The sequence below is a fragment of the Typha angustifolia genome, chromosome 1, assembly GCF_048772165.1.
Source record: "Typha angustifolia cultivar Huaian chromosome 1, ASM4877216v1, whole genome shotgun sequence".
Classification (NCBI taxonomy): domain Eukaryota; kingdom Viridiplantae; phylum Streptophyta; class Magnoliopsida; order Poales; family Typhaceae; genus Typha; species Typha angustifolia.
In genome coordinates, this window is record NC_133239.1 from 4,714,012 (window position 1) to 4,730,029 (window position 16,018).

The 16,018-nt window shown below is 37.6% G+C and overlaps 1 protein-coding gene across 1 annotated transcript; it reads left to right on the top strand.

Moving 5' to 3' along the window:
- The first annotated feature begins 3,940 nt into the window (after positions 1 to 3,940).
- LOC140780152 (flavin mononucleotide hydrolase 1, chloroplatic) lies at positions 3,941 to 15,773 on the top strand. Its single transcript, XM_073125543.1, has 7 exons — positions 3,941 to 4,198; positions 6,354 to 6,429; positions 12,527 to 12,578; positions 13,237 to 13,351; positions 13,425 to 13,495; positions 14,948 to 15,035; positions 15,496 to 15,773. Exons 1-7 carry the CDS (start codon positions 4,011 to 4,013, stop codon positions 15,617 to 15,619), a joined length of 714 nt encoding a protein of 237 aa, XP_072981644.1. The 5' UTR covers positions 3,941 to 4,010; the 3' UTR covers positions 15,620 to 15,773.
- Positions 15,774 to 16,018: the final 245 nt, after the last annotated feature.

The following is a 16,018-nucleotide window of genomic DNA, read 5'->3' on the forward strand; positions in this document are numbered from 1 at the left end:
AAATACATGTCTATAACATATCCGGAAGAAGATAAATACCCACGTAGGGGTAACATATTTATTATAGAAAAATTAAATAACAATCTAGCTAATATCATCTACTTCTCCACAACTTTGATTGCATCTATTAATTTAGAAAATATTTCATCAAAATGGTGGTGAACATAAAAACCAGCAAATATACGTCTTTATAATATAAAAATAGTATAATACAAAATGCAATAATATAAATCATGCTTAAATGACAACGTATTATTAAACTCATAAATTTAATAACGAGGGATTCATTAATAAAACAAGATCATAACTCATATGAACATACTCTCCTAGAGTCTCAAGTTTATGGCAATTAACAATATTGCATGCTCTCCCAGAGCCTCAATTTTATAACAAATAATAATATTATAAGTTCTCCCAAAGCCTCAATCAACGAGGAGGGATAAATATCTAGTACTAATGTTGTTCGTACATGTCTGCTGACGTTGCATATGAAGGCTATACTAAAAACCTTGATCGTTAGCCCATCATCACACTCGTCATTGCACCTCGTGCTAGAAAACCACGAGCCCCCAGCTCGGAGAGGTGCCATAACCCCACGCCATCAGATATCACTAGAGCTATAAATCATACCTCATAATCAATATTTCAAAATTAATAAGTGTTCGACCTCCATACTTGGCAGTAAACACGCCTGCTCAAATCCAACGTACAGTTTACCTAATTGTCCTCATAGGACTAACGATCTCGAACGTGAACCAAATATATTTATAAGTAATATAGATGCATTTTGCCCCTAACCTTGGTTGAGTAAGTATAAGGGTACTGCCAAGATGAGATCTAATTACTTAGTGATATGTGTATGTGATGCAATATTTAATACACATGGCATGCTCATTATAGTTAAAGTGCATACAATGTGCAAAACATATATTTAGTCTTCATGAAATAATAATGCATAAATGCTAATAAATAACGCATGAACATGGATGTATAATATTCATAAGGAGTAGGGTTTGGCCAAGCCCAAACCACCTCTATCTTATTCCTCGATGGAGCTCTCATGGAGGGAAGAAAAACAATTCCATGAAACCAAAAACCAATCCAACCAAAGAGAAGTGAATCTGGCTTGAAAACACTTCAACCAGATAGAGGGTGGTAAGGGAAGTGATTCTAGCCAAAGAAGAAGCATGGATGTCGACGACAGTTGCCGAAGCCAAGTCGCGAGACTAACGGAAAATGTTCACATGGCTTAACCTCAATCAAATGTTGAGTCGACCCATGGAAGATAGCACTAGCAACACGACATCAGGAGAAAACCTTTTGAGTCGAAGCCAGGACAGACGGTGGTCATCGGTCGGCGAATTTGACCGAAAAAGAAGAAATAGAAAAATTGATGCTATAGCCTTCTATACTAGATAAAAAAGCCAAATTAAACACATGGAGGCCAACTTCACTAATTAGAGAAGAGGATTGAATGGTCGGAGGGATTCGGTGGCAAATGCTTTCCTTCAAACAAAGATGGGAAGAAGAGAAGAAAAAAAATAAAGAGGAAAGGCAGCTGTGAGCGAGAGGAGAAAGGGAGCAAGGAAGGGATTTATATAAAGATTTAGGAATTAAGCAATGGCTTGATCCAAAATCTCATTAGAGAGTTCAGATATAATCAGAACAGAGGCATGCAAGAAATGGGGAGGATGACAGCACTGTAGCAGGCGTGCTAAGCATGTGCACCATTTATTTATTTATTTATATTTTCTTTAGGATGTTACGTGCCACCTCTTAAACCATGGAATTTGAATTTGCAGATCCCGACGCCTTTCTTCGTTGCCTCCTTCTCTCAAACGAATACAAACATAAACCAAATACGATTCAGAACTTAGACAGATACATATACAGATAAAATCTTAAATAAATATAGTTTCAGATTGGATATGGATCCAATCTTGACAGGATATGAATATGAACTGAATCTTTAATAAAAGAAGTACAACGCTCAAGAGATAAGAAAGTGGCCTCTTTACAATACAGCTATAAATGAACTTGCACATGTTAGAAATGGTTTAAATTTCAAGAATATAAATATAAATGAACTTGCATAAATGAAGCCTATGTATGAATGAACTTGCATCACAATTACCAATCAGGAAGCTGTGTTTATAGAGGTGAGCAGCTTCCTGAATCTTGGACATAAAAATGTTTCAAATGTCTCATTACCAAAATTTAGCAAAAGCATAGCCTATACTGTACAGAATCTATATGCCATGCTCTTTCATCTAAAAGCATAATATAAATTAAAAATCTAAGCACCTCTGTAAGATACTGTGCAGAAAGGCTTTATAACTATCATGTTTGTTAGGCAACAAGCTGATTCCAATCTTACACCTCCATACATCACTCCTCCTGCTCCATTACAATTTATATTTTAGAAAGGAATTGACTAACATTAATAAGTAACTAGGAGGAATGCTCCAATAAACTGAAAGGTCTCTAAACAACCATCATCTAGATAAAGAATGGCCTCTGAAATCTGATCTGAAACCTAGTTGAATAAGAAATTTTTAGAGGAATCTAAGAGATAGTTAAAAGGGGGAAAGAAAAATACAGAATCACTCATATTCTTCAGTGTGCAAAGGAGTAAAGTACAAATTCACAGCAACTTCAAAATTTATGGCATCAATGGGATTGGGATGTTTTCTTTTATAATTTACTATCAAATGTCGCATCAATAGGTTGAAGCGAATCTAAGATCCGCGTCAATTGAGAACAGAATTAAATCAATGGAAGTATTGATTCTATTCACCTGGAGGATGGAATCAAGGCAAGATTTCTACCAGTGTTTATGCCTACTCTAATCACATTAGGAATCAACAAACTAGGATCAAAAGCACCTACGAAGTCCAACAAAGACGCAATTTTAGCAATTGAGCATTAACAACAAGACCTATGAATTCCAACCAACCTGGTGCAGAGGATAATTATTCAATATTCATCTAAAAATGAAATGGATGAACTCAATTCGTGGAGTACGGATGACAGAAAAAACAATCTGAAGTTAACGAATTTATGTAAACAGTCATCAAGGAAAAAAAGAAGAAGCTAAAATAGAAGACATGCTTACTGCTGTATTGGTTCTCTTCAAGAGGCTACAGCGCCCAACCCAAAGAGAGATAGGAGATTAGCAGGAAATCTCCAGATTAGAAAGATAAGGATCAAATATATCGAGGCGTCAAGAAACGCGACGGAGATCTAGTAGAGAAAAGAGGAGCAAAGAGAAGGGCCTCGGTTTCATTTCGGGATTCGCTTGACCATTTTTGGAAGCGGTGACCGGCAGGTGAAGAGGGAGAGTCGTTGGAGGCGGCGTCCGGCGGGTGAAGACTGGAGAGGGAGAGTTGTCGGAGAGAGATGGAGATGGGTTATGGGTAGGGCAAAGTTAAATTGCTAATGGGTCGGGCCGGGTAGACGGGTTTCGGAGTTGGATTACTACTAGTTATGTATAGTATCATGCGGATAATCACAAGATTCTCTATCCGTACTCGGATAATATCTTAACACCCCCCTCCCCCACCGCACAAGCTCACGTTTACTTAGTTATAATTTTTTTTCTTATTTTAAAATATAAATACTATTTATTAAAATTATATTTTATATCGCACGTCAATCTAATTACTAATTTATCCTTAACCGTCTACCCCATTAATTTATTTTATATTAAAATTAAATGGCTGGTAATTTATCAAAAAAAAAAACAAAGTCAATCTTTTTCTTCATTTATAATTAAATATAATTAGTATATTCTTATTCTAAATCCAAGTAAATATAAAATATTATATTTTAAAAATAAAATAATAATAACTTTTCTAAAATTGAACTCATTCATCGAGTAAACAACTCCTTATTTGGTGGGATCATCTCCATCGTTAATGTTTGGTTGACTATAGCTTAGAGGGTGTTATAGCTTAGAGGGTGTTATACGTAAATTTCCATTCTTCTTCGTCGTCCAGGCGTCCTCTCTGATGATTTCACTCGTACGTCACCCACTCTTCTTCTACACTCCCAAAATCTCAACTCCATCTCGGGCAATGGCGACCAAATCTACTTACTCCTCCCCCTCGAGGCGTCGAAAGCTACCAATTTTGCTCTTCGATGTCATGGACACGATCGTCCGCGACCCCTTCTACCACGCCATTCCGGCCTTCTTCCAGTTCGGTTCTTTGCCCTTCTTTCTTTTCCTTGTTTAGAACCGCTTGATCAATTGATTTGTCTATCAAGTTCCATTTATTGCAAAATTGGTCACGGGTTCTGCTAGGATCGGTGTAATTTGCTTGTCTCTTTTGGGTTTTTTTGTTTGCTTGTTTTTGTTTTCGATCTGTTAGATGTTTGTTTAATTGCCTTAATGAAATTATGTACTTTAGAAAGCCAATTTGTTGTTTTGGTTAGAAGAAAACAATAAGCTTGATTGATATAAGTAGTGCCAATAAGTTTGTTCAAAATTCCTCCGTAAATTTGCTTAGGATTTCCATGCTGTTTGGAAATCCATATTTAGCAACACGTTTGCGGACGTTGTGGCCAGGACAATACCATAACTTTAGCGACATAGAATTTCCATAGTTAGCAATGTAGAATATGGCAGTATAGAAATTCACGCCTATTTAGCAATATACAATATATTGTATACCTTTATGAAATATCCGAAATCCAAATATTGATGGATATTTAACAATGAATTTGGAAAATAGAAAATTTTCTTTTTACTAGGAATAATTAGCAACTCTTCATTTATGTATACCCTACAGACTGATAATTAGCGACCACATATATTGATGGATATTTCCAAATTTATGCCATCAGTCTCAAATAAGTGAGTAGGTCTTCTCAAGAACACAAAAAGGCAATATGATATAATGATATATGCAGATAGACACTTAGGCAATTTAGCTGCTTGGGTCAGCCTTGCAGCTTTGCAGGAGAGTCCAAGTCCCCTTGACCATCCTTCACATGCTAGTGCATCTATATTTCCTGTTGAGGTACGGCCTGCTCTTATAGGTCTTTGTCACACTTGTTTTAAGACTCCCAACGTCAGAGCTCCTTTTCATTCTCTTTCACACTTGTTTTAAGACTAGTTTTATAATATGTTCATAGTTGTATTGTTTGTTTTCTTTCTGTACTTTGAGTAAAATCATGTAAATGTACCTTTCTTTAGAGTAGTTAGTAAGTTAACGATTTTGGTGTAACGACTTGACTTGGGCTTTTGTTAATATGGCAGGTTAATTTAGAACAGAAATTAAGGATATAATTATTTGATTATGTTGGAAAGCTGCATAATTTTAGAGGATTAAGTGTGAGAACATACTAACAGCATTATTAGCACTGAAGAAATTAGTTGACCTTGTCTATGAAATATTGAAAACGTCTTCTAATAGAAGAGACTGAAGAGAATGTGGTGGCTATTATTGGAAAATAGGGTAAGTTTTGTGATAAGATTGTTTTTGACGATAGTTATTTGTTATCATGAACCTTTTGACTTTAGGCCCGAACCACTAGTACAGTGGTTGAGGTCCTGCCAAATGACTAAGAGGTTGTTAATTGAAACTGAATAGAGCGTATTTGGGAGGATTATTATATTAATGCAAGGTTTGCAAGTATTTAACACATATATGATGTCATTTTGGCCCATCTTGGCCCATGTCTAGGGGAAGGGTTGGTCCCTGTTGTCCCTAAAACAAAATCAAAGGCATGACTAGATGACTGAGCCCTTGTCTAGCGCATGACAGCCTATGGGCTCTTTAATGCTTAAAAAAAAGCTAAAAAAAGAAAATAAAAGACAAAAATAGGAGCCATATGATCATCATACATTGTTTGGGCAAGGTCAATAAATCTAAATATGGTGGTGTTAGTGGTCTCAAAGAAGTCTTTTATTGAATACCACCTATTTTCTACTAGAACAAACCATCTTTTAAGAGGCATAGTTACATGATGCTTGTTTCTTCTTTTAGTCATGTATGAACACGTTACTGCTTGTATCTGCCTCTATTCATAAATAGTTTTGTTTGAAAAAGAGCTCTATATGAATTATAGTTGCAAGGGTCAGATTTAAGTGAATCCTTCACTAGAACATACTTCTCGTGACCGGAAGCTTCTTCTATCATGTTATGCTTATTCAAGTTGAAGTTGTAATTATAATTTAATGCAAGCAACTTAAAGTTGGTGCTTTTCTTAACTGAGTCAGCAGCATTTCTCAGTTGTGTGAACAAATAAAGCTTGGATGTTCTGAATAAACACTTTTGTTTGTTTTCATTATTTTTTTGGTAATTATTTTATTAACTTCTTACTTGTATCAAATTGCATTCCATTTGTAGAGTTTCCATGAAGGAACTTCTAGAAAGCAAACACCCTACTGCATGGATTGAATTTGAGAAAGGGCTGATCAATGAGGTATGTTTTCTTTGACAATCATTTCTATTTCAGGCTGCTAATCTTTGTTGATATAATATCATTTTGCTATTTCATTTTTCACATGACAGCCATCTTTTAGATAATTATGGAGTACTACCAAAGTGCTTGATTTTTAGACCTTATTTGCTTACTCCACTGTAACTAAAGTTCTGCCAATGTGCTTCAATAGTTTCAATTGTTTTTTGATGATTCAATCAAAATGGATGGGTTTTTTCACTAAAACTTGGCTGACTCAATTCACTTTGTTTGGTGGGTCAGCATTCCCCTTTCCTCCTCTTCTTTTATTTGTTTTACTTTTCTTTACTAGCTTGATTTATAATTGTTATTTGCTATATATCTGTTGACAACAAGCGACAAGAGCTAAGAGTGCAATCTTGTGCTAGAGGGAAAAGAGTATCTAATCCTTGGCAAGACTTCCAATGACCAAAGAAGGGGATTGGAAAAGGATAGCTTCTAGCAAAGCGATAATGTAATGTTGTCAAGCTAACCCACATTCCTAAGAGATGAGATATGGCCATGAGTGCCCACATTCTAGAGGGCAATCTATATCCAATATGATTATAACCAAATTGCTTGGATCAAGATCAGTGCAATAGTAACCTTAAAGTAAGGTTTCAAAACTCGGTATTGGGATGGGGATCAGTCGTTAGAAAAAACGATACGTGTCGGCTATATCGGCTACCCTTATCGGATTGGATTATTTTTAATTACGTAAAATTTTAAAGAATAGTTAAAATACAAAAAAATTCCTAAAAATTTATAAAAAATAATAGAAAAATAAAAAAAATAAAAATTAGTTACTTATGATACCTAAAAACTAAAGAAAAATTCACTCAAATATATAATAAATTTTGACTTATATTAGACAAATTTTTAAACTCGTAAATTACTACTGCAGAACAATATGAAGAGAGAGGTTTCTCTAAACTGTTGTTCTATGGTAGTAAGAAAAGAGAAAAAAATAAGAAAAAGAAAACTCATTCAAGTTCACCAAAGTGTGGATTAGCTAGAGAGGCTCATCGAATGATCAGCCACTGAATGAGCTCGATGAAGTGTGAGAGTAAAATGAGTGTGTGTGAGAGATAGAAGGTAAAAACTAAAAAATGTAAAAAGAAGGCAGTTAATGACATCAATTACTAATTGGTGGCGGACGACCAAAGGTGGTGGTGAATGATCGTAAAGTAGGGTGGCTCGTGGAGGAAGGTGATCAGGGGTTGAAATATCATAAGACTTCTATGGTTACGATCTACTCTTAGAAAGATAAGGACAATAGAATGGTTGTATGAAAAGATAAAGACGAGATAAATAAAATAACTAAACTCAATTTTCATTCCACGATTATTATCAACACATGACCACTCCTATTTATAAGAGTAGAGTCCTAGCAGATTGGATTCACATGTGGCTTATTCAATTTATTTGAAATTTAAATAATAAGATAAAGCGAACTAATTAACTTGACTCGAGTTGATTCAATTTAACCCATGTGGTCGAAACGTAGCAATCCACCACGTTTCTAATACATTGTCCTCAAGATGACTAGTATGTGAGTTGGATCTTCCGATTAACATTGTGCTCATTGGCCCATGGGTCTACATGCAAATACGATTCAATTAGTTGACGCGGGTCTACCAGATCGTTCCACTAGTTGTCCTCGGGTTTGTACTCGGGCTCGAGATCATGCACATAAGTCTCAAATTGATTCACGTGAAGTGGTCGAGTTAGATCACAAAAACTCAGCACGCATCGAGATACGTGCACTTTATCTCTCCTACTCAATAGCCAAAAACCTAATCCTATGACTAAAATTATTTTTCGGCTTAGGGGCGCTGCTGTGGGTTGCATGAGTGCTGGCGGTGGTTGGGCAAGGTTGCTGGCTGGTGACAGTTGGCGTCCAATGGGTCCTTGCAACGGCGAGCGACGGTGGTAGCTGAATACTGAGCTTGTGCTTGGGTTGTTGCTGCGGTGGCCATAGCGTGTTGCTAGCCGGTCCCCTGGCCCCCCGCAACTGTGGTTGGTGGCCATAGTCCCACTGCTGTGGAGTCGAGGCGGTGACAAGGCCTATGAAAGCCACCTCGACGTGGCCTCGCTCGAGCAATAACGTTGTCAGTGTGGTTGTCGGGTTCAATCATGTGTTGGTTTTTGACGGTTGTGGTGGCCACCATTGGATGACAATCGACCTAAGGAGGTCGACCGAGGCCGCTGGTGGTCGCTGTAGCTCGGGTTCGCTTCAGTGAAGAGTGTCGTTGATGACACTCTTTTGGCCATCTATTGCGGTTGCTATCGGCCTAGATCGGGTGCGGGGGTCCCATGGAAGGGACCAGATATAGTTTTTTTGGGTCGGGAGTGCCTGGATTGTCGCCGACAGAAGGCTAGGGTTTTCAGGCCCTAGCTTCCACCACGATTGGGGAAGACAGTGTTGGGGCTTGTCGCTAGGGGCTTGGAATGGTCCCCACGGCGGCCGAAGGAGTTTTGGCTGTAGTTTGGGACTCTCCACCTCCCTCATGGGTGGAATAGCTGCTTGGGACTCTCCACCTCCCTCACGGGTGGAATTCTCTGGTTGTGTGGGGTGGCCGTGCTTGCTAGGAGAATGGCTGTCAAGGTTGGATTGCCTTCTTGATCCTCTCGGAGATCTCATTAGTTGACTCTATCAACGTCTTTGCCCACGCGGGTGGCTCGTCGTCGGTGATTGCCGGTGGTAGTGGCGTCGCCAGGGAAACACCAACAGGAACAGAGATGAGTTCCTGGTCATTCAAGGTTGGTCATTTCTCGTTCATCTTCTTTGATCTCGTGCTAAACATTGGCCGAAGAATGTCGGTTCTGATACCAATGTTACAAACCATATTTGAACCGATCTAGACCTATAAAAATTATAAAAAATTAGGTGATGGTAGCCTCATGTGTTATGGTTCTAATGACTTTGGTTTCACCTAAATCAAAGGTCTGGATAAAAAGATATAAATAAAAAGTGGAGCAAGGTCAGAACGGGGTAGAATAGTAAATATTAAACGTTGCGACGGTCGTCAGAGGGTGGCTGATGGGCAAAAGTGGTGGTGGATGACATTAAAGTAGGGTGGCTCGTGGTGGAGAAAGATGGCTAGGGTTTGAAAAATCGGAAAGCTCTTACGGTTACGATATACTCCTAGAAAAGCAAGAACGATCTAATGGCTGTATGAAAAGATAAAAACGAGATAAATAAAATAACTAAACTTAATTCTCAATCTGCAATTATTATCAACATATGACCACTCCAATTTATAGGAATAGAATCTTAGCGGATCAGATTCACATGTGGATTATCTGATTAATTTGAAATTTAAAATAATAAGATAAAGTTAACTAACTAACTTGACTTGACTTAACTCAACTTAACCCATGTGGTCAGATCGTAACATATACTAGTATTTTCCTATCAAAGGTTGGTGGTATAGTATATTTATAAAATATCTTTTACTCCAGTGTACCTAAGTTGAGTTGACCTAACTCGAGCCTAATTATTGAGCTCATCTCATGCTCGAGCCAAGCTCAAGCTTGAGTCTCATGAATTTCAAGTTGAGCCGAGCGAAGCTTAGCCCCCTCGAGCTTGGCTCATTTACTCCCCTACTTGTTAGTGCCCATGTTCTAGAGAGCAATTTATATCCCTCAAACGTGATTTTGCAAAGTGCTTGGATTGTGATTATTGTTGTATAACCTTGGAGTCGTGAATATTAGTAAATTTTTCTTTTTTGAAAATAAAGGAGCAGAAATAGCTACTTACATTATCTTTGCCAATGCGGCATTGGATTTGTCAAAAGTGATAAAACCATGAAGAGCTTGGGAAAATAGAGTCCAGGTTATTTCCCCGGAGTCTCCTTCCTAATACCAATTACCTATTGTCCTACGAAGATTAGAAGCCCAATTAGCTACCATGTTATTTTGCTTATAAATATGAGTAACTTCGGCATTTACGAAAGAAAGCAAAAAAGCAATGACATTCTTGTACAATGCTATGTAGTTTCTGAGGTGCCTCTTTGATTGAGTTGAGAATGTCCACCAAATTCTTTGGCATTGAGCTCCAAAATGACTTTGTTATCCGCCCATGCCATTGCAATCCTCAAGCTTTCATGGCCCTCAAATACCTCCATAAGAAGTGACGATATACCTCTCAACTACTGGTTCCCAATGCAAGAAGGTCATCCTTAGGCCTGCTAAGGATGAACCAGGGGATCAAATGATCCGTCTGTGTATATATAACTTGGTCTAGCCGTGTGGAGGTATTGCCCAAGAGACTAGCTGAGCAAAAGGATGGGCCCATCGAGCCCAACACTCTTGTACATTCCTTGGCAAGGGGCAGGGCCTTGTGAGTGAGGACAGATGCTCAATCCCACTCCAATAAGGTGCAGAGAACAGCACCCCTTCGATATGAGCTTGAGGTTATAGACAGAAACTAAAAAGAAATTTCTCCTTGCACCTCCTCTAGGGTTTCAGATTCTCTCTATCCAGTTGGTGAGAAGGGCTTCCATGAATGCACTCCTAATTAACTCCCCTACTAGCAGCCAAACTTCTTTTGCCAAAATTACATTCAGAGAAAAGGTGTTGTTGTGACTCTTGTTCCAGTCCACAAATTGGGCAACTAAATTCATTGATTGAAAGGATTTTTGTGCAGAAACAACCTGGTTGGGAATGTCCGACAAAAGAGCTTACGTAGGAACATTCACACCTTTGGTGCCACAAGAATTTTACAAAGATTTCACCCACATCAAGAGGGAGGCTGACTCCCTTTAAAGGAGGAGTAAAAAGCCCTAACCTTGGGCGCTACGATTGAAGTGGGCCCATAGTACCAAGCATCACTCGACCACCTAGGCTCAGTAGGGGTGCGGAAGACTTGGGCCACAAGGTCCGTCCCAAAAAGGCAATCCATTTTTTCTCGATCCCACAAATCTTAAGAGATCATTGCCATCCACCAATAAAGAGTGTGGAGGGCTCCAGCATTTATCAGAGTAGGCTGCCAACATAGAAGAGTACTAGATAGCCAGGGGTCTCCAAGCAAGCTGATTCAAGTTCCTGTTGGCACTAAGGTTTTAAAAGACCATAGGCAGTAGATGGGCGAACAAAAGGTCTTAAAGTGCCTAGGCATAGGTGGGTGCTTAGGCTGTCACCTGAATCCAATAATAGTTAGATAAAAAGTTAATGCATAAATCTAAAAATATTTTAATGTTTTTTGTTTACAAACCATATTAAGATCCACTAATTTATCAATGTCTACAATAATTTTGAATTTCAAAGTCAACCTACATACTAAACATGGTTCAAGATACTAAGGCTGTCATCTAGGCAGGATCTAAGCAAAGTTTAGTTATTTTCTATCTAAACCTCTAAGGTGAGAGCCTAGGCATTAAAGCGAAAGTTTCTTTAAAACAATGATTGCCACTTTACAACGCAAACATCTCTCAGCACCTAAGAGGCTCTTCAGATGGCCTGTCATGCCCGAAAGGCGTTAGCTTTATCTTTGAAGGCCCAGAGATCAACAGTGGCATATTTGGCTCTCATAATATGCATCCGCACCCAAAAGATGTCAACCATTAAGTAATTTAAAAATATTTAAAATGAATATGAATACTTAACAAGGGTAATATGGAGAAGTGGATTTGTAGGTTTTCATATGCACTTTGTGGCCGCTTAAACTTCACACTACAAGGTGTCAAAGGATTGCCTTATGCATTTGTGAGGGCAGACTGTAGCAGGTGGTGCCATGTAGCTGGGGACTTGAGAAAGATGACAGAAAATTTACACCTCCCTCCTCTAATCTAACCTATAACATAGATTATATGTTCTTTGTTACACGACCTTTTGGGCAGAATATTTTGTTCTTCACAAACTCCTATGGAAATACAAATCTATCTCTATTTAATTTACTGTACCTTCTCAATTTCCCCCTTTTCTTGAAAAATCTTGATAATTTCATGTTTTCTCAAATGACTTGTGTGTGCATTTATTGTCTGTGGGATTCTCTCTCATTTATGATGGAACATGAAAAATATATCAGTTCTTTTGGTGTTTGTTATAAAGTTCCCTAAACAAGCTGCTTCAACTTCAGGATGAGCTTGCTAAAATCTTCTTCAAAGATGGGAGATCTTTTGATTTGGAAGGTAAGAATCTGCAAGTTGTCAGTATCAATTTAACTTTAATTTTATTATAAAGCATGGAATCAAAGAGTCGTATATGATTTCTCTTTATAATACTTATTCTCCTGAATCTGTATTCTCTTTTATAACCTAAAGTATGATATATAGGTGACTTTTCATTTGAGAATGGTGCTCTTGTAGTGTATTATCTTTTCAAAATATTACAATATTTTTACCAAGAGGCAGTGCAAATTTTTTCTACAAAAATAATATTTATATAACTGATGTAAGATTTGTTGTTTGTAACTGACTATAGTTCTGTTCCAGAAAAGGCTGAAAATTCTATCTCCATGTGCTGTTGGTTTCTCTGATTTAATTTATAGTATTTTTTTTTCCTGTCAAGCATGTAATTTGCATAGATTTCATTATTTTCTCTGCTTGAAATTAAATTACTATCATTGACAAGGCAAATTGAGGTAAAATTGAATGATGATGTTATTTCAAAGGTATGCGATACTCACATAGCAGTACTTGCACATTACTTCTTGCATAATGTATTATGTAATTGCTATATTTGCCTAATTTGAACTACATGAAAGTTGAAACCATTATTTAGGTTTATCTGATACTTCTTCCTTTTGCATTGCCAACTTAATTTGGTCAGTTTTTCATTTTGTTATAGGTCTCAAAGAATGCATGGTAAGAGCATATTCCTATGTTGAAGGTGTTGAAGAATTGCTCTGCAGTTTGAAACTAAATAATTATGAGATGCATGCTTTCACAAATTATCCAGTTTGGTCAGTTTCAGTTTCTCTGCTCAACAAATATTTTCAAGATTACTTTTGCTAATTCCTGATATTTGTTATGTAGGTATATGATGATTGAAGAGAAGTTAAAACTGTCGAAGTATTTGTCTTGGACATTCTGTTCATGTATAAGTGGTAGTATTTCTTGTATCTACTTTTGTTCCATGAAATTTTAGAGCTTCAAACTTTTGAGGCTTCTCATTCTGCATATCTCTAATTAGTTTTGACTTAGCTGTCACAAATTGCTAATATGGACTAATATAGATCACAATAAAATTATTTCAAATATTTAACTCTTTTTTTTTATCATAATAACTATTAATATTTCAATTCTGTGCATGACATATGTTAATTTTAATATGTACCATTAATGAAGAAGTCAAGAATATTATCTTTTTCTTTGAATGATTGGATGAAACTAATGATGATCGTGTTGATTGGCACGGGTGTGCCGGCCAGCACTTGCCGTGCCGGAGCAATATCGGCATGTAGCACGGGAGTGCTGCACGGCACCCCTCATCTTATCTCCTAGCAACGATCGGCGGCTGCGAAGAGCTCCCAGAGGGGAATTAGTGGCGAAGGGTGGCTAGAGGAGGTGTTTCTAGCCAGCTGAGGGGTGGAGGAGATGATGGCAAAGGGGATTGAGAAGGAGGTAATGGCGTCAAGCAAGAGGAGGAAGACAATTTGACTAAGCGGATAGTTTCCTAAGTTAGATCTGTCCTAAGCGGATCTAATTCAAAGTAGCGGATGATCCACTAGTTAGATCCGCTTTGGGGATCCTAACTTAAATCCGCTTGGATCATTATGAACTACGATCCACAACTAATAAATTAATCTTCTCCGCCACGGCTAGGCACTACATTGCGACGATGGCGAAGGCTTCCAATGGAGGCGGAGGCTTTCGACGGAAGTAAGCTCCTCTCTCTCTCTCTCTCTCTCTCCATCTCCTTTTCTCTCCCTCTCCCAAATCTCTCCGCTTTCTCTCTTTTTTTTTGTAATTTTTACATCGGAACAATGCGTCAGCACAATGCATTGGCATGACACGTGTCGTGCCAATCAGCTGCCGGCTCCCTGACATATGCCGCCAGCACTTCCATTGTCAGATGGAACTTTATCCTGTCCTTTTGTACAAGTAGTGCAGCAAGCATGATAGACAGGATCATCAAATTGAGTCTTAGCATGGAAAGAAAACAATTGTTGGTTTCAATCTAATCTGTTTAAGAATTTATTTTATTTGCCTATCTAGTTTGTGGGTCTACTCTGACCTGGTTTATATGTTTCTAACTGAAATTGAATTGGATGATTCTGCATTCATGACAGCTCAGAAACTGATTCTGTGTCCTTATATCTGTGGCAACCCTATATAGCAATGATGCTCTACCAGTACTGGACTATTCATATTGGTCCCAGGCAATGCCTAGGTGGGCTCTATCCAAGCAGGTGTCTGTCTAGGCGCTCAGGCAGCCAATTTTTGAAACCACTGAAAATGATTCTTCCACCTTAATTGTGCACACTAGAAATTCTGATATATCTGGTTTAACATTTTTCTGCTCCCACTATCAAGCATATCTTTGTTCTTGTGTTCAGGAAAACGGAAGCCTGATCTTGATTTTTATACGGAAGTATCGGAGCATCTTGGAGTTGAACCAGCACGCTGTATCTTCATAGATGACAGGTTTCTTCTGCGTCCGTTTCTACTATTCTCCTATTCTCCTATCTTAATCGTATTTCCACTTTATGATAAATTCTGGTGCATCTTAGCGAAGAGCAACAAAGGCATCAGCAGTCTGTCATTTATTTTTAATATCCCCTTGTTAAATGTTAACTATATACTAGTCATATTTTCTCTACCTTTTCTAAAGGTAGATAGAGAACTGTCATTAAAATTCCACTTTTGTTGGTTTAACAACTATTATAATGTCATCCATGAAAATTTATCGCTTTTTAGGAATAAATCTGAAAACTTTATAGGAGAAATAGGTGGAATGTCGAAATGCAAGAAACAATCACATACTAATGGAGAAGGTGGTTTTGAAATTCCTTTATTTTCAGAAAATTGTTGTTTTGTTACCAAGAAATGTTTTTTTTTTTTCTTTCTTCTGTTGCTTACCGTTTCCGATATCATCTGATCTCAGGATGGTTAATGTCGAGGCAGCTACGCAGGCAGGTATGGTGGGTTTACAATTCAAAAATGCAGAATCCCTTAAACAAGATTTATCCTCATTGGGAGTCGAATTGGTATCGGTCGAAGATTCATAGGGCAGTGAAAGTGAGGTACATTTTATCATTCCTCAGAATTGCAAGAAAGGGTATACTGTTTCATCCTTCTTGCAATCAATCTTTCTATTCAGATGCATATGTTGTGCAAATATATTAATTTCATGTTGAGTTCCATATCATCTCAATCGTCTAAGATTCCAGTATGTCAAACTTTGGTCTGATATGCATGGGCTCCCAAATAATAAACTTAATATTAACAAAACAAGCATGATGCTGTGCTATAAGACTACACACAAATCATAAACGACCATATTTGTCCTCCTATGTTCTTGAGTGATATAACTGCTTAGAGAAAAGAAGATATTTTCGTATACAAATAGTATGAATTCATATTTTTGTTTTTATATAAGAGAGAAGTGAGATTTTAATGTTGTCTCA